The sequence below is a fragment of the Manihot esculenta genome, chromosome 18, assembly GCF_001659605.2.
Source record: "Manihot esculenta cultivar AM560-2 chromosome 18, M.esculenta_v8, whole genome shotgun sequence".
Lineage (NCBI taxonomy): Eukaryota > Viridiplantae > Streptophyta > Magnoliopsida > Malpighiales > Euphorbiaceae > Manihot > Manihot esculenta.
This window is the reverse complement of record NC_035178.2, coordinates 732,367-748,420: the sequence shown is the minus strand read 5'-3', so window position 1 is coordinate 748,420 and position 16,054 is coordinate 732,367. Positions and strand designations below refer to the sequence as shown.

At 35.1% G+C, this 16,054-nt stretch overlaps 3 protein-coding genes across 17 annotated transcripts; 2 read left to right on the top strand and 1 right to left on the bottom strand.

The window, feature by feature from the left end:
* The first annotated feature begins 509 nt into the window (after nt 1-509).
* LOC110606062 lies at nt 510-3,631 on the top strand. 3 transcript variants are annotated; one of them, XR_002486478.2, is made up of 9 exons: nt 510-882; nt 1,112-1,138; nt 1,218-1,297; nt 1,756-1,828; nt 2,111-2,162; nt 2,460-2,528; nt 2,662-2,686; nt 2,789-2,880; nt 3,390-3,631. XR_002486478.2 is itself a non-coding variant. In XM_021744798.2 (9 exons), the coding sequence occupies exons 1-9, from the start codon at nt 778-780 to the stop codon at nt 3,439-3,441; spliced, it is 537 nt and encodes a 178-aa protein (XP_021600490.1). In that variant the 5' UTR covers nt 515-777; the 3' UTR covers nt 3,442-3,631. The 3 variants fall into 3 exon arrangements, 2 of the variants coding, with proteins under 2 accessions (XP_021600490.1, XP_021600489.1); XM_021744798.2 differs by having other exon boundaries at nt 515-882; nt 1,230-1,297; nt 2,486-2,528; XM_021744797.2 differs by having other exon boundaries at nt 522-882; nt 2,486-2,528.
* A 994-nt stretch (nt 3,632-4,625) lies between these two features.
* LOC110607109 (probable protein phosphatase 2C 27) lies at nt 4,626-9,774 on the bottom strand. 3 transcript variants are annotated; one of them, XM_043953297.1, is made up of 5 exons: nt 9,535-9,774; nt 8,851-9,092; nt 8,267-8,458; nt 7,665-7,870; nt 4,626-5,475 (listed from the first exon to the last, which is right to left on the bottom strand). In XM_043953297.1, the coding sequence occupies exons 2-5, from the start codon at nt 9,049-9,051 to the stop codon at nt 4,917-4,919; spliced, it is 1,158 nt and encodes a 385-aa protein (XP_043809232.1). In that variant the 5' UTR covers nt 9,052-9,092; nt 9,535-9,774; the 3' UTR covers nt 4,626-4,916. The 3 variants fall into 3 exon arrangements, with proteins under 3 accessions (XP_043809232.1, XP_043809233.1, XP_021601868.2); XM_043953298.1 differs by having other exon boundaries at nt 8,851-9,082; XM_021746176.2 differs by having other exon boundaries at nt 8,851-9,772.
* Nucleotides 9,775-10,775: 1,001 nt separating this feature from the next.
* On the top strand, nt 10,776-16,010 carry LOC110607106 (glutamate receptor 3.3). Of its 11 annotated transcripts, none has more exons than XM_043953291.1 (6): nt 10,776-10,994; nt 12,161-12,478; nt 12,567-13,924; nt 14,010-14,287; nt 14,525-15,035; nt 15,313-16,010. In XM_043953291.1, exons 2-6 carry the CDS (start codon nt 12,214-12,216, stop codon nt 15,790-15,792), a joined length of 2,892 nt encoding a protein of 963 aa, XP_043809226.1. In that variant the 5' UTR covers nt 10,776-10,994; nt 12,161-12,213; the 3' UTR covers nt 15,793-16,010. The 11 variants fall into 11 exon arrangements, with proteins under 11 accessions (XP_043809226.1, XP_043809228.1, XP_021601861.2 ...); XM_043953293.1 differs by having other exon boundaries at nt 12,158-12,478; XM_021746169.2 differs by having other exon boundaries at nt 10,780-10,994; nt 12,585-13,924.
* The last annotated feature ends 44 nt before the right edge of the window (nt 16,011-16,054 follow it).

Below are 16,054 nucleotides of genomic sequence, written 5' to 3'. Positions count from 1 at the left end.
CATCCCTAAAAATATAAAGGTAATTTATAATATAATGCTAAGGTTTAATAGAACTCATTCTAATGAAAAATAATTTAGTTTTAAAGTTTTATTTTATTAATAAAATATTATTTGTGTCAAAATTTATTATTAAATTATAATAATTTAGTTTCGAATTTTACTTTTTATAACAATTTAAATTTTTTAATTTTAATAATTTATAACAATATAGTTTAAATAGCTTTAATATTTATAACAATTTAATCACTTTAATTTGAATTGATTTTATCCATTTATATTTAGTTAATAGTAAATTTGATATAATGATTATTTTATTAATAAAATAAAATTTTAAAAATTAAATTATTTATTTATAAAAATATAGAGGTTAAATAATAAAATTTGGTAAAATTCAGGGACTATATTACAAATTATTAGACTTTTTTTTTCTCAGTCCCTATTAGGTTCAAATGGGATACATCCTGGAGAGTGAACCCAAGAAGTAATTACTTTTACTTTTTTTTTTTCCATCTAGAGAGAGTTTTTTTAGTTCTCATTCATGAAGTTCAGAAAAATACCAACAAAACAAATTTTAACGCTTTTTTAGGTACTTCAAACTACCTAACTAAGTTCCCCAACCAAACAGGCCTAATTCGCGTTATTAGGATGTGAATCTAAGGCTCGAGATTTTAGGATGGGTTGGGCCAACTGACGTGGGTTTTAAACACAAATCATAAGTTGGTAGGGACGCAAGAGGACCAGAGGAGGAGGAAGAGGAAGAAGAAGAAGGGGAAGAAAATGGCGGAGTCAGTGGCAGTGTTGCTCATCACCATTTTCACCATCTCGACCTTCACTATTGTTTCGGCCGTCGAAGACAAGTGTGCTGCATGTTATGCCGTTGCGGTATTTCTCATCCTCATCTCTTCTTCGGTCTCACATTTTTACTCAGAAATTGCGTCGCACACTTCATCTGATCATAATTTCAGATCCTTCATTTCGATGATCTCTGTTTTTTTTATCACTCAGAGCGTCTTTGCCAGATAAATTGATCTTATTTGCGATATTAGTGCTTGCTGTTTATTATTAGCTAAATAATTAATGTTATGTGATCGCGTTTGCAAATGCTTTGCAGGATGAGTTGGAGCAAGGACTTTCAAATGTAACGGTTTTTGCTGTTTGTTCTCTTGTTCTTTTCGCTTTTGTTTTAAGGGAACTTGTAATGATTTCACACTCTATAGGAGAAACCAAAGAATAATTTGGATATGAGAGATCGATTGAATTCTAAAGGTCAGCGTGAAGGAAAGGTAATCGATTACAGGTATATTCAAAATCTCCTTTCAGCTTCTGCAGGCGGAAAAAGGAGAGAGTAAAAAGACCAGTTATATGAGTCGCAATGTTCGTTTCTGATGGTAATGCTTCGTATTAAATTTAGAATGGGAGATTAAGAACAAGGGACTGGACTTAGTGAATAACAATTAGATCAGCAAATGGCTTTAAACAGGCAAAATTTTGTTCTTTTCAATGTTTCACTTATTTTAGATAGTAGAATCAGGTGTTGCATATTGATATAAACTGAATTTACTCAGAAACGTACGTTTTACTTTAATTTTTAGTTAAGATATATGCCTTTGACCTTTAAAACAACTACTGTTTATTTAAATGTTATGGACATTTCTTTATATGAACTCTTGTCAAATAAATTATTTCTTATTGGGTGTAATTTCTGTAACAATGTCTAATTTTGTAACTGAGCAAATGCTTCAAAATTTCAAATAGAGTCAGCGAACTGAGAGTTGTCGAACTCTTGGATGGACTTTGCGAGAAGATGCAAGAATACACCCTTCAAAAGGTATTTTCAAAGGATTGGTTTCTCTGTCAATCATGTCCTTTTCATTCATATTTGAGGCAAGGCATGTTTCAAAATTTTTTGTTCTGTCACGGCGTGTCTTTCTTTCTCTTCTTTCTTTCTTTCTTTCTTCTTCTTTTTTTTTTTTTTGGAATCAGACAAGGCATTTTTGTGGACATGGTTCTATTAATGAGGTTTCTACTGAAATTTGTATAAAAGATGGATATTCTGTAAAAAATTTTGTGACATTGTAAATAATATGCAACTTCGTCTTTTTCTTTGCAGATGGATTCCACTACAAGCTGGTGGGTCAAAACTGATTACTATCTTTCAGATGGTATGTACTTTCTTGTACTTAACCATATCTCTCCTTTACTTTGGCTAGTATGCTTTTAAGCCTTGTACAAATTTGCGCCTGGGGAGTCATTTTCTTCCGCTTATTGACCTTGATTTCTTTGAATAAATTAGAATTTTCTGTTCATTTTCATGTACTCCCAAAATGGTAGATTATTGATGGACTCTTCACCTAACATCTTATATGTTTCCAAATTACTAACTGGTTTAACTGTGGATGTCTAGTGCGAATTCACTCTTCTATAGTTTTTTGAAATTTTTGTTAAATTATTATTAACAGCTATTTTTTGCTCAATATTATGCAAGAGGCTCGAGCATATTCAAAAGAGATATCATCTTATTGTGGAAGGTGAGATGCCAAATGCTTTTGACCTATTCTCTTAAGTTGTTGTTTACTTTTGTAAATGGCCTCTGTTCCAATGTTGTTATGCCAATAAGATCATAGTCTACTGAGTTTAACCCATGTGTTTAAAATGGGACAGGTTACTGGAGGAAACTGAAGATGAGGTGATTATTCTCATCCTGATTAGCCATTTCTAGCTTCAAAGGCCATTTTTGTTTGTACAGAAGCTAACAATGTAGTGCTACCGATGTTGAATGATACTGCAGTTGGCAGAATTGATAAAGAAAGGGTCTGTGAAAGTTGGAGGTGTGAGGAAAGTTCTATGTCAAGATTTGAGCAAGCATTGCGTCCATTCAAGGTAATATTGAATCTGAAATTTGAATCCATCGGTCACTTAACAAATACTGAACTTATTGGTTACAAGCATAATAACTACTGGACAAGGCTGGCCATGTGTAGTAATTGTGCTTCAAATGAAGGCCAGTTTTAGAAGTGTGAGTTTAGTAGCGGGGACTTAGCTTTAAAGGTTTACAACCTATGCTTATAAGTAGTGACCTAACTTGATATAGTTGGTGGCCATATAGTTGGCATTCCTATAGGATTAAAGTTGGAAGTGGAAGACTAAAAACGCAAATAAAATAAAAGGTATAAAAAAAATGATATTAACAAAAAAAACATCAGAAACTCGGAAATTGTAATTCATTCTTCAATTTCATATCTTTTGTAGATTGTTATTTTTATAAAAAGATATTGTGGTTCTTTCCCTTTTTTAAAAGAAAAGTCCTAGGTTTAAATGTTGACGTATAGAGTTATGTTTTACTGATCTAGTGATCTTCGTATAAGATGATTTTTCTATTTTACGTGCAGTTATTCTCATCAGTCGCATGAGGATGATGATGAACCAGATGAAGAGCTATGAGTCGGTAACTTGTCATGAAAAAAATTGCCATGATTGAACTTTGGAATCTTCTTTCTTTTGGCATTACAATTTTGTTTCAATACTTAAAACTGGTGCACTGTTGGGGCATTGTTAGTTCTGTTTCCATCCCCAAACAACTCGGACAATTTTTATTTAGTCACCCGACTTCAAGAGCTTCAAATTTACTTCAGAAAAAGTCATTGTAAAGGCTTGGAGATCACCCATCCTTTTACGTATTTACACTCTTTCTTTTGCATTTTTAATATTCAAATATAATTTTTTTATAGATAAAGCAATTTTATTTTAATAAGTTTTTTTTATTGCTAACCTTATAATTAAATATATGATATGATATCTCCTTATTAAATATAATATTCGGACTTGAATTTAGATTTTACACGGTCATTTGCACCGGTATAAAATCAGAGATTAAAAATTCATAGTTAGTTGTAAAATTAAGGAGTAATTGTTAACCAACTTATTAATAATGTTTTGAAATTATATTATTCAATATATAAAATTAGATTGTCAATAATAAATTTATTTTTTAAATTTATAAAATAAATATAAAAATTAATTTAATTAAAAAAAATACAATGTTTAAAAAAATAAAATCAATTAAAATGGTAATGCTAATTGTTTAAAGCTATGTGAATAAAAATTTATAATTATTTTAAAGTAAAAATTTATAACTAATTTAGTAACATAAAATTATATTTTTTTACATTATTAATTAAATAATTAAATGCATGTATTATTACGTTCATATCGTTGTGTTGTAGAAAATTTTTTGTATTTCTTTTTATTGAAATATTTAAAATTCTTATTCATAATACTTTTTACTAATTAGAGAGAAAATAAATAAAAACTCAAGATTAAGTAATAATAATTTGCAGTAATTAATTTAATAAGTTTTTTGTAGTAATATTAAATAGAAGAAATAAAATTATTTAAAAATAAAAATTTTATTAATCAACAATCAACTTTTTTAGAAACATTTAAATTTCTTTAAATATCAAAGATGAGGGTAGAGAGAGAGAGAGAGAGAGGGGTCAAATTTCATTTTGATAATGTGAAAACTTGTTATAAATTATCAGAATGATTTTAAAAAATAAATAAATAATTTCAATGAATTCAATGAGCGATCAAAGAGGATAATTAAGACAAGTGACAAATGGGAAATGTAAGAGAATACCCCCTCAGTTTTCATTTTTCAAGTTTATGTACAAAGGATAAACGAAAAATGAGAGATTTGTCGGTGCAACTGGATAGTGTTGAACAATGAACTCATTGAAATGTTACAACATAAATGATCTCAGATTTACAGGGTTCTGAAACTCAAAAGAATCACATTCTATGCCATGTTTATTTCCTGAACAAGGAAACCATCCTAGGAGAGAGGAAAAAAAATGTCCATACCAATTCTAAACCGTGAAATGCATTTGCACACGCCTCCATAAATCATCCCCATCGTTTCATGAGTTGCTATTCAGCACACCCTTGAGCAAATTCAGACCTTCTGATGATATGCTTCTTCGAACTCGAAACTGTGGGATCTCTATCCGAGGGGGTGGGTCTAGCGAGAAACATACCACTATCACCGTTACATTATCACATGTGCTGCGCTTTAGAGCCTCCCTGACCAATTCTCTTGAGCATCTTTCAGCATCATTATGGAGCATTAGTTCCTTCCTTGCAATTGTCACTGCGCACTGGCTGCTCATTACATCCCACAGGCCATCACAACCCAGGATCAAAAACTCATCCTCCTCAGTTAGATTTGTCTCTTGCAATTCTGGCTCTGCACTTAAAGGGCATGCAGAACCCTTGGGCCCCTTCATGTGCCAGTCTCCCAGTGCACGTGCAACAGATAATTGGCCATTAAGATAGCCATCATATATCACTCCTCCTAGTTTCTCAATCCTCAGCCTTTCAGATGTGCAATTAGGTTTATGGTCTTTGGACATCTCAATTGCTCTACCTCGCCTTCCTAATACTGCTCGACAATCTCCAGCATTGGCAACTATCAAGGTCCTGTCAAAAGAAATCATTTCAGAGACAAACTAGTCATATATCAAAAGAAAAGCAACTGAGGACAGAATTCCAAACGACCAATATATCTAGCTGTTCCATGTGTCTAGGAACCAGGAAAAAGCTGCAAACATTTCATTTTTCAGCGATTAAGATAATCTAGAAAAGACATATTAATGTTCGTTTTCCAGAAAAAGATGGTGCAACAGAACAAAAATACCATTAGACCTTTTCTTAATATCTATGTTCAACTTCCCTAGTCCTTGATCTAAACTCAACTCACGAAGATAAATCATGGTGCATCCTAGCTCACATAGTCACACTAACTTAAAAAGTTCAAATGGAACTTTGATCAGATGCATCACTATCAGTGTGATAGAACCAAATTTAGACTCATTTTCTATATTGTTATTTATGTTAAATTACATATTTTCTGCCTAATTTTATGGTTTTGATCTTATTTTGCAAAAAATGGAGTAAAAGGGTAATTTGGCAAAAAAAGCCTTAAATCTGCCTAAAAGAGAGCAAAAGAGAGCAAACGTGGTTTGCCCATACCAAAGTGAAGCTGAAACGAAGAGAAGAATGAATTGCTGACTGACTAGGTTGTTTGCCCAAGCAAACTGGACAAACAGCGGAGCAAAGCAGAAACAGTGCACAGACAGCAGGCAAGACAGCCTGTCAGCCCGCGTCGTTTGCCCGCACTACCTGGGCAAACAAGGAATAGCCCGCAGACAGCAGAGACGACAGATAGCTTGCCCAGTCTGTTTGCCCACACAACTCGGGCAAACAGCACCAGCAACCAACAGACAGCAGATCCGCCAAACTTGGAAACCAAGTCATCAAGAGTTCTTTTTCACTCCAACCACGTGGGACAGCTTAGCAACTCATTAATATACCTCAGCAGTCTCTCCTACATAGTTAGGAAGCCAAATATCAAAAAGACACAAATGCCCTCCATGAGTTCAAATAGGAAAAGGAGTCCCATCTCAATAAAGAAACCTAGGGCAGCCTCTTCAAACTATAAAAGGGCATGCAAACCAGCAAAAAAAAAATCTCGAATCTTGGGAATCAAGGCCAGCAGCCTCGCGCACCTCCAGCCGCACCAGCCGGCTCTTCTTCTACCTTTTTCTTGCTTTCTTTCTTTTCTTTTATGTTTGTTTCAGCCATGAGTGGCTGAAACCCTTATTTCTAGTTGAAGATTAGGTGAAACTTTAGTTGATTATGAATTGGGAGATCTGAATATAATATGTTAATATTTTATTTATCACTATTTATGCAATTTGATGCTGAATTCTATTGTTGCTTTGTTATTTAGATCAATAGGGCCCATTGATTCTTAATTGCAAAGTGATAATTTGTTAGTTTGGATAGTTTGAAATCCGTAATTGCTTGAATTATTCAAACATGAGTAACCCTTGGTGTAAAAATCTAGGAAATTGCATAATCTAGCAATATCAGTTTGGGTAACTAGAATTAAGTCTCTCTATTTCTCAATACAATTAACAGTTGTTACATGCCAAAGGTCAAAAGACGTTCCTTGGCAACTTGTTGATTAATGGTTAATTAGAGGACGTTCCCTAATTAACCTATGCTTAAGGAGGGATATGGAGGTGAGAAGCTTCTTCCACCTCCATAACTAATTTATTGAGTCAAATAAAAGGACATAAGCATCAATGATCAATCTCAACAACTAAAGTGGATCCAACTCTTCAACTAGGCTTTTCTCAATATTAAATTCTCTTTACTTTATTACTTGCTTTACTTTGCTATTTTTAATTCTAGTTTAGTCATCAAACTTCAAAACCCCCCCAATTTACTTTTATTGTCTATTTATTTACTTGGTCTTGATTAGGAAAATAAATAAATATCAATTCCCTGTGGATTCGATCCTTTTGCCACTATCTACAGTTGTAATATTGTGCTCTCACTTTGGTTTTCATTTTTTCTTTTGTGATCCTTCTTTACTGTAATTATAATCTTACAGCTCCATTCTGTTGAAACTAAAATTTATCCATAAAGTCATCTGTGTCATTCTCAAGGGAAGCATTTTTGGGGGGCCAGTGTCCATTGCCGAATGCTCGGACACTTGGGGAACTATCCCTTGAAAGGAATTTGACAGCAATTTTCACCAGTACAGCAATAAATCCCAGGTCAAAATTTTAAAATCAAAAGCAACCATGAGGTAAACCTACCGTCCAAAGATAATGGCAGTTAGTGCAGTGGTGCCAGAGGAGATATCAAGTTCACTATCATCTGCAAATGCATAATCAGCTTTCACAAAAGCACTCTTAATTGCCTTCTCCATGCAAATTGGAAAATGAGAATCCTCAGTTATGAAAGTGAGAATATTATTTCTAACAAAAGATGCTGCATCAGTACCTCCATGTCCATCGAATACCTGGGCACATGTTTCAATAAGTATCAGTTAATGAATATGGCCAGCTAAGGCAACATGTTTTTAACAACTTACCAAAGTCACAACTTACCAAAGTCACAACTTTTGCCACTAAATTTAGAAGTATTGATAAATGCTACCTCTATATCAGCAATGAAGTGAAAGAATATCACAATATATATGTATCTCTCTCTCTCTCTCTCTCTCTCTATATATATATATATATATATATATATATATATACACATATATGCTTAGATAATTAAAAAAAAATCAACAGATCAAATGCTGTATGAATTTTGATTCGCCCCCTTTCAATTACATACAATGAAAGAAATTATCCATCTAGATGTTTCCATGATCAACGGGAAGCATATGGTAAGACAATGACATACTCACCCCATAGAAGGCTCCAGGAGAGGGAAAGTTGGATGGTGCACCAAGATATTCAGTAAGATTATCTATACAAACATGTTCATCCTCCATATATTGCTTAGGTCCTCCTTCAGCACAGCTCCCTGATCGGAACACAGGTAGAAAATTTGATTTTTCATCAGAAGGTGACTTGCTGACAACCCCAACATCCGTTGCCTGAAGAATATTGAGGTAAATAGTTAATCAAAGGACTGGTAATAAATCATATAACTATCCACACGTAAAGGAGAGATCTTTAAAACCTTGTACTAATTTTTGAAAGGGAAATGAAAAGAAAAATCTAGAACCTTGTCTCTGCTTGTTGCTAAAGATTTGTATCTGAAATCTGTCTTAGGTGGTTTTTCCTCATTACTCGAGGAAAAAGATTGTATTGCCATTGCAGTATGCAAGATGTTCAAATTCTCAAGATTAACTCCCTAACTATATGATGGCTATAACATTCAGCATTTAAATCAAAAGTTACGGACTCGGACACAGACCCACTGCTACTGGTTATTAACACCAAAGGAAAAGGACGAAAAACGAGGACAAAACAAAATAAAACTTACCAGATCAGCAGCATCCAGCATCCTCATGGCATTCATACTATGCCGCATAACCGAGAGGTTCCGAGGAGGTTTCGCATTTGCAGTTTGTTTAACATTATCTAAATTTTCCGAGTTCGGATGTTCCATAGATGATGCATTGACCTTACTGTAACCACCTTCTAATACAGTAAACGGAGGTGAAAAATCCATACCAGCGGCCATACTCCCTTCCCAGTCATAAATCAAGTATTTTCTGCGAATACCTTTAAAGCAAATTACTTTTACTTTCCCTCAAAACCTCTGATCTATTAACATATCCTAAAATATAAGCTTCACAAATCAGGCAAAATAACGAACTACACACTTCAAGAAACGAAATTCCTCAAGATATCAGGCAACTATGCAAAGAATAACAGGAGCAAACTCAAAGCATCAGGGGAACAATTCTCAAATCTTCAGCAAGTTCCAGATCACAAAATCATGCAAAATTATTCAAAATTTCCAAGAAAATAATACTAAATTATCTGAAATCCGCAGCAATTCAGAGACACATAGTGACCCAAATCGAAGGTAATCCACAGATTAACCCAGAAACACGAGGAAGAATTCCGGAAATGGTACAAGAAATTAGCAAAAACACATGGAAAGATAAAAGGGAAAATTTGGAAAACAAGGGAGTGTAGAAAAGCAAAACAAAATTCTCACAGATGGAGATGATGGTAATTCCTTATTCCTCTTTCTATGTCAGATGATCGAAGAACCCTAAAAAGAGACGTCTGAGAGAGAGAATGAAAAGTAGTTCAAAAAGAGAGGAAAATTGCAACGCAGAGAAAGAGAGAGAGGGCATTGGTTGGGTACTGGCGATTCCAGGTAACCGGTGGACCTTCTAGTTGGCGGTCTTAAGATCGGGTACCGACACGTGGTAGTAAGGGGTTGGTGGATGGATATGAATCCCAGCCATTGGATCTCTGAACCGGCGCAGTAAGGACGGTGCAAGTGGTGGAAGGTTAGATTCCGTTGAAGCTTGAAGGGGTAACAGCATTGGATTCCCGCGGTACACGCGTCGATGTTTGGTTGGTGAAAACTTAAAAATTTCGGCTAAGATAAGAATGGTTTTCTTTTGTTTTCACTCTTGAGTAGTGAGAAAATAGTTGAAAAGAGTTGTTAATCTCTTTCTTTTTGCGGTCATAATTCATAATATTGATTATTATAGCTTTAATAATTTATTTATATATTCTTATCATAATTATAAAAATAAAGTTAAGAATATTTACATTTAGCTATGATAATAATTATTATATTTTATTTATATTAATTAAAATATGTTGAGATATTAAGATCATAACTCTGTAAAGGTTTGGTAAATAATTGATTTAATTATACAATCATTGCATTGCATTGCATTGCATGATGGATTTGGTGGTTTAGTGAATTGTTGAAGAAACTCAATCTCATTTGGGTCATGTTATGATCTAAATAAGCCCAAATTTGAAAAGCAAAGCCCAAATCCCAGCCCACTTAAAACTTCAAAATTTCATAATTATGATGGATGACCTACTTAGGATTTTTCTTCAGAGGCATAATTTGGAGATTGTCTTGTAATGCCCTAGGTAACATCAGTCATCAGGTGGACCAGGGCAAGAAAAAGAAGTAGGCTTTTTTTTTTTTTGTTTTTGGCTAAGCCAGTCATCTACTTCACATTCTCATCCTCTTTATTCCTTCCTTCGTCCAATCAACAAACACTTGCTTGCCACTTGCTAGCTTCTGAAATTAAATACAACCCACTTTTTTTTTATAAATATATTTAATAAATTATAAAAACTTTTCATTTTAATTTGAAAGGGAACAAAAAAATACTAAATAAATTATGAGATTGATAGGAAATTTTAGTGCATGGAAATCATGGGTATTATATTTAATTTTTGACTGCCTAATGATGAATTTATGAAGATAGTGAACGCATAGAACGTGGAAATAGTGTGTGAATTTTAAAGCAAATTATTTCAACAATGATGATTGACCATTTCCCTTTCACATAGTATTTTCTTTGTTTTTTTTTCTTACAATCAACATAGTTAATATAAATCTAACGGCCACCTTATTCAACTGAGCAGGATTATTGCCAGAATCGCTTTGAATTTGGACAAAGCTTGTCTCTCCTCGAAGTAAGCTCCTACACCTCTGTCTTTGTCATGTGCATTTCAAATGTTTTCGTCGGTTTTGGTCATTTCCCTGTCGCTCAAGTTCTCCCTGGTTATAATTAATCGAATACATTGTATTTAAGTCTCTCGAATGATCCATAAATGATCAGTTTCATCAGGTGAGTTTGGCATCTGGGTCTTCACTCTTTTGTTCTCTACACAGAAGCCCCCTCTTCTTTGTCCACCTATCAAATTGCATATGGCGATGTTTTGAACAACTTTACTTAATCTTCAATGGGCCTTTTCATGGTAGTATAAAACCTGGTGGCTATTTGTTTGTGTTCTGCAATTATTTCTTTTTGGACATTATTCTATCATTTGTGTATTGCAAAGTGAAAATTGCAACAGATGTTCCTTGCCCAAGTGAATTCCTATGCCCTACTCTCTTCCTCACGCGAATTTCCGGAGAAAGGTTGCTGCTTGGTGCTCCACTCAGTTCCCATGCTAGATTTCTCTTTTTCATAACTTGTCGCCTGGCTCTTTATTCTTCAGATCTGCCTCCTTGTTTATTTGTTTCGGAGAATTGGTCTTTCGGTGCATTAATTGAATTGAAGAGTAGTAGAGCACATGGATAGTAAACAGCAAGAATCGGCAGCAGAAAAATGCTGTCTATTCTTTATAATTTTAGCGTCATTTCTTCAAACTTTAGATATAAATTTTAGCTTTTAACATGAATGGGGAATCTGATTCTACTTTACGCTTTCTGTCTCTTTTTTGGAATTGAATTTCATATTCCTTCATTTTCCTCTTCCTCTTCCTTTGGCCCTTCCCCTTACCCCCTTTATATTCTTCTCACTAATTTGTTGCTTTGATAAGAAAACTGAAGAAACAAAGTTGAATAATAATTTGAAGCGTGTGTCTTCAATTTCCAATGAATGAATCACGAAGTTAAAATTAGTGCAAGAGGTATGATTGAGTAGATGATTTTATTTCTCTGATTAATGAATTCTGTTATTTGCTTATTCTCAGTAGTTTTGTTCAGCAATAAAGAATGTATTTGGTGGTCTACTAGTTATTTATATTCAGTTTTGCTCATTTCTACCCTTGGAAAGTATATCTGCTGCTGAAATTTATGGTTTTCATCTCCTAAAATCCCATGATTCAATTGACTGCAAATTCTCTGGCAGCAGCAGTCAGCAAATTCATTTGCGATGCACGAGGAGTAATGTGCTTTTGATTTAAAATGAACGCGATAGTGCTTCTTTCGTTTTTCTTTGCCGTCTGTGGACTGTTTTCAAGCATCCACAGTAGGAATTTTACTTCAAGACCTGCTGTTGTCAATATTGGAGCCATTTTTTCATTTGAAACTACCATTGGAAGGGTGGCCAAAATTGCTATTGAGGAAGCTGTCAAAGATGTAAATGCAAATTCTAGTATTCTGCGCGGAAGCAAACTTGTAGTTTCGATGCACAGCTCCAACTGCAGCGGGTTTACGGGCATGGTTGAAGGTGAGTAACTAAATACTCCTATATTGTTATCAGTTGTGCACTGAACTACTTAGTTTGGGCTGGAATAGATTTTGTTTACGTGCTCCAGTTGTTGTATTTTTCACAGCTTTGCGATTCATGGAGACTGATGCCGTTGCAATTATAGGTCCACAATCTTCTGTGGTTGCTCATATCATATCCCAAGTTGTAAATGAACTCCGAGTTCCTTTATTATCTTTTGCTGCAACAGATCCCACTCTCGACTCTCTCCAATTCCCCTTTTTTGTTAGGACAACACGAAGTGATTTATACCAAATGGCTGCAATAGCTGAAATAGTTGATTATTACGGTTGGAAGCAAGTAATTGCCATTTTTATTGATGATGATAATGGACGAAATGGCATATTAGCTCTAAGTGACAAACTTGCTGAGAGGAGGTCTAAAATCTCTTACAAAGTGGGGATTCCACCAGACTCTGGTGTTACTAGGGGAGACATCATGGATATTCTTGTTAAGGTTGCATTGATGGAACCTCGAGTTGTTGTTCTTCATGTTAATCCTAAATTAGGTTTTAGTATCTTTTCTGTGGCAAAATATCTTGGGATGATGAGCAATGGATATGTATGGATTGCTACAGATTGGCTATCATCTTATTTAGATTCCTCTTCTCCTCTGCCTTCTGAGACCATGAACATAATGCAAGGAGTTCTTGCTTTACGTCAATACACACCTGATTCAGATAGGAAGAGATCCTTTTCCTCTAGGTGGAGCAATTTGACTGGTGGTTCTCTGGGGCTGAATTCTTATGGGCTTTATGCTTATGATTCTGTCTGGCTGGTTGCTCATGCTATTGATGCATTTTTTGAACAGGGTGGGGTTATCTCATTTTCTAATGATTCCAGGTTGCGTTCAGAAGGTGGTGATCTTCATCTTGATGCAATGAGCATTTTCGATGATGGACTGCTCCTGTTGAAGAACGTATTGAGAAGTGATCTTGTTGGTTTAACAGGTCCACTAAAGTTTGATTCAGACAGATCTCTGATTCTTCCTGCCTATGATGTTATTAATGTGATAGGAACTGGGTATAGACAGATCGGTTACTGGTCCAATTATTCTGGTTTATCAACTGTTCCTCCTGAGACATTCTATATGAGGCCACCAAATCGGTCCAGTGCAAACCAACAACTATACAGTGTTATTTGGCCTGGAGAGACAGTATTAAAGCCTCGTGGATGGGTATTTCCAAATAATGGGAAACAATTGAGAATCGGTGTGCCCATTCGAGTTAGTTTCAAGGAGTTTGTAACAAAAGTGCAAGGGACTGACATGTTCAAGGGTTTTTGCATAGATGTGTTTACAGCTGCTGTAAGTTTATTACCATATGCTGTTCCATATCAGTTTATCCCCTTTGGAAATGGCAAAGAAAACCCCAGCTACACAGAACTTGTGAATTTGATCACAACCGGTGTGAGTACAACACTACTGATTTGTTGTTTAATATTCAAATTTATGTGCCCATTGGCTGACTTAGTGACTTGTATTCTTGTTGCAGTTCTTTGATGCTGTTGTAGGTGATATTGCCATAGTTACAAATCGAACCAAAATTGTAGATTATACACAGCCATTTGTAGCGTCAGGATTGGTTGTTGTGGCCCCATTTAGGAAATTGAATTCAGGGGCCTGGGCTTTCCTGCTGCCATTTAGTCCACTTATGTGGATTGTTACTGCCTGTTTCTTCATTGGTGTTGGCACAGTTGTCTGGATTCTGGAGCATAGGATAAATGATGAGTTTAGGGGCCCACCTAAAAGACAAATTATAACTATTTTATGGTCAGTTCTTAAATTAATACCTTGTTAGTATATAACTTGTGCCAATTTGCATTATGGAGCACATTTTACACATTCCTCTCGATTTGTACAATAGCAATAGCATCAGCAAGAAACATTCATCAAGGGAGCTCTATTATTTGGAGATTTTTTTTAAAAAAAATTCATTAACCAATTATCTTATTACAAGCATGCGAAATTATTGCCATCTGATTCATTTCTCGTTTGTTAATATTGCAGGTTCAGCCTCTCAACCTTATTTTTTGCCCATAGTAAGAGCGAGTTGTATTTTTGCCAGGATACATTATTTTCGGTAAAGCTGATATCTTTGTTCTGTTTGGCAGGGGAAAACACTGTGAGCACCTTGGGTCGCTTTGTGCTAATTATATGGCTATTTGTGGTTTTAATAATCAACTCAAGCTACACTGCAAGTCTGACATCAATTCTCACAGTGCAGCAATTATTTTCTCCTATAAGCGGGATTGACAGCTTAAAGGAAAGTGATGAACCCATAGGATACCAAGTGGGTTCTTTTGCTGAATATTATTTGAGCCAGGAACTTGGAATATCTAAGTCTAGGCTTGTTCCCCTAGGATCACCTGAAGCGTATGCTAGAGCTCTCGAACTTGGTCCTAAAAAGGGGGGTGTTGCTGCTGTGGTTGATGAACTTCCTTATGTTGAACTCTTCCTCTCAACCCAGTGCACATTCAGGATTGTAGGTCAAGAATTCACAAAAAGTGGCTGGGGTTTTGTAAGTACCTGCCTTTTAGTTGCTGTGTTCTTTTATCATGTGAAATCAGAGTATTAGGTCTAAGGTTAGATGCATATTTGTGTTTCGAACAATAGATGAATACCATGCATTCAATTGTTTAATTGCTGCATACCACTCAAGTATTGGAGGAGATGTGGTTTCAACTAAATTTCACCCTAGCATGATCTCATTTTAGGTCTCATATAAAAGTACAATGTTGGAATTATATTATTTTTATTCTTCATTCTTCCTTCTCATTTGCATTTCTGCATGCCAGGCATTTCCTCGGGACTCTCCCTTAGCTATCGATATGTCAACTGCAATTTTAGCACTATCCGAAAATGGTGATCTTCAAAGGATCCATGATAAGTGGCTCATGCATAGTGGTTGCAGTTCAGATTCAACTGAACTTGAATCAGATAGACTTCAGCTTAAAAGCTTTTCAGGCCTCTTCCTCATTTGTGGGCTGGCTTGCTTCTTGGCTCTCTTCATATACTTTTTGCAGATTATACGGCAACTGTATAGTGCCCCCACTGTTGAAGCCGCTTCCCCTCTTCAAGGAAGCTCACGCTCTGGACGTCTGCATAGATTATTATCACTAATGGATGAGAAGGAAGACCAGTCTCGGCAGAAGAATAAGAGAAGAAAGGTTGAAAGATCATTATCTGAGAATGATGGGGATGCAAAGTCGGGAAGTAATACCAAGAGGAAAGGAATTGAAATGACCTCAGGTAGCAACATCAACCCCATAAGTTAATCCTACGCTTGTTCATTAGAATACAAAGCCATTTATACACATTAATCAACAGGGTCTTATGTTAAAGCCTGTTAATTGTTTATAGGAGTCTTTTCGTAGGAATTTTAGCATACCGAAATTTACTTTATCCCCATAAGAGAATCTTGACATAATGTGAGAAGGAAATGTAAAATGAGAATTACTAGATTTAATAAAGACCTCCTTTATTTTTGTACTAATTTTCTCAATATATTTCATATAAGCTTAAAACAAAATTAACAAA

Excerpts from the sequence above, each read along its gene's own strand:
- LOC110607106 (XM_043953291.1), top strand. The coding sequence starts at position 12,214 with ATGAACGCGATAGTGCTTCTTTCGTTTTTCTTTGCCGTCTGTGGACTG. Across the intron at positions 12,479-12,566 it reads GTTTACGGGCATGGTTGAAG|TTGTTGTATTTTTCACAGCT; the intron begins GTGAGTAACTAA and ends TACGTGCTCCAG. Across the intron at positions 14,288-14,524 it reads CAAATTATAACTATTTTATG|GTTCAGCCTCTCAACCTTAT; the intron begins GTCAGTTCTTAA and ends TTAATATTGCAG.
- LOC110606062 (XM_021744797.2), top strand. The coding sequence starts at position 778 with ATGGCGGAGTCAGTGGCAGTGTTGCTCATCACCATTTTCACCATCTCG. Across the intron at positions 883-1,111 it reads CTGCATGTTATGCCGTTGCG|GATGAGTTGGAGCAAGGACT; the intron begins GTATTTCTCATC and ends AATGCTTTGCAG. Across the intron at positions 1,298-1,755 it reads GGAAAGGTAATCGATTACAG|AGTCAGCGAACTGAGAGTTG; the intron begins GTATATTCAAAA and ends AATTTCAAATAG.
- LOC110607109 (XM_043953297.1), bottom strand. The coding sequence starts at position 9,051 with ATGGCCGCTGGTATGGATTTTTCACCTCCGTTTACTGTATTAGAAGGT. Across the intron at positions 8,459-8,850 it reads TGCTGGATGCTGCTGATCTG|GCAACGGATGTTGGGGTTGT; the intron begins GTAAGTTTTATT and ends AATATTCTTCAG. Across the intron at positions 5,476-7,664 it reads ACTGCCATTATCTTTGGACG|GACCTTGATAGTTGCCAATG; the intron begins GTAGGTTTACCT and ends TTCTTTTGACAG.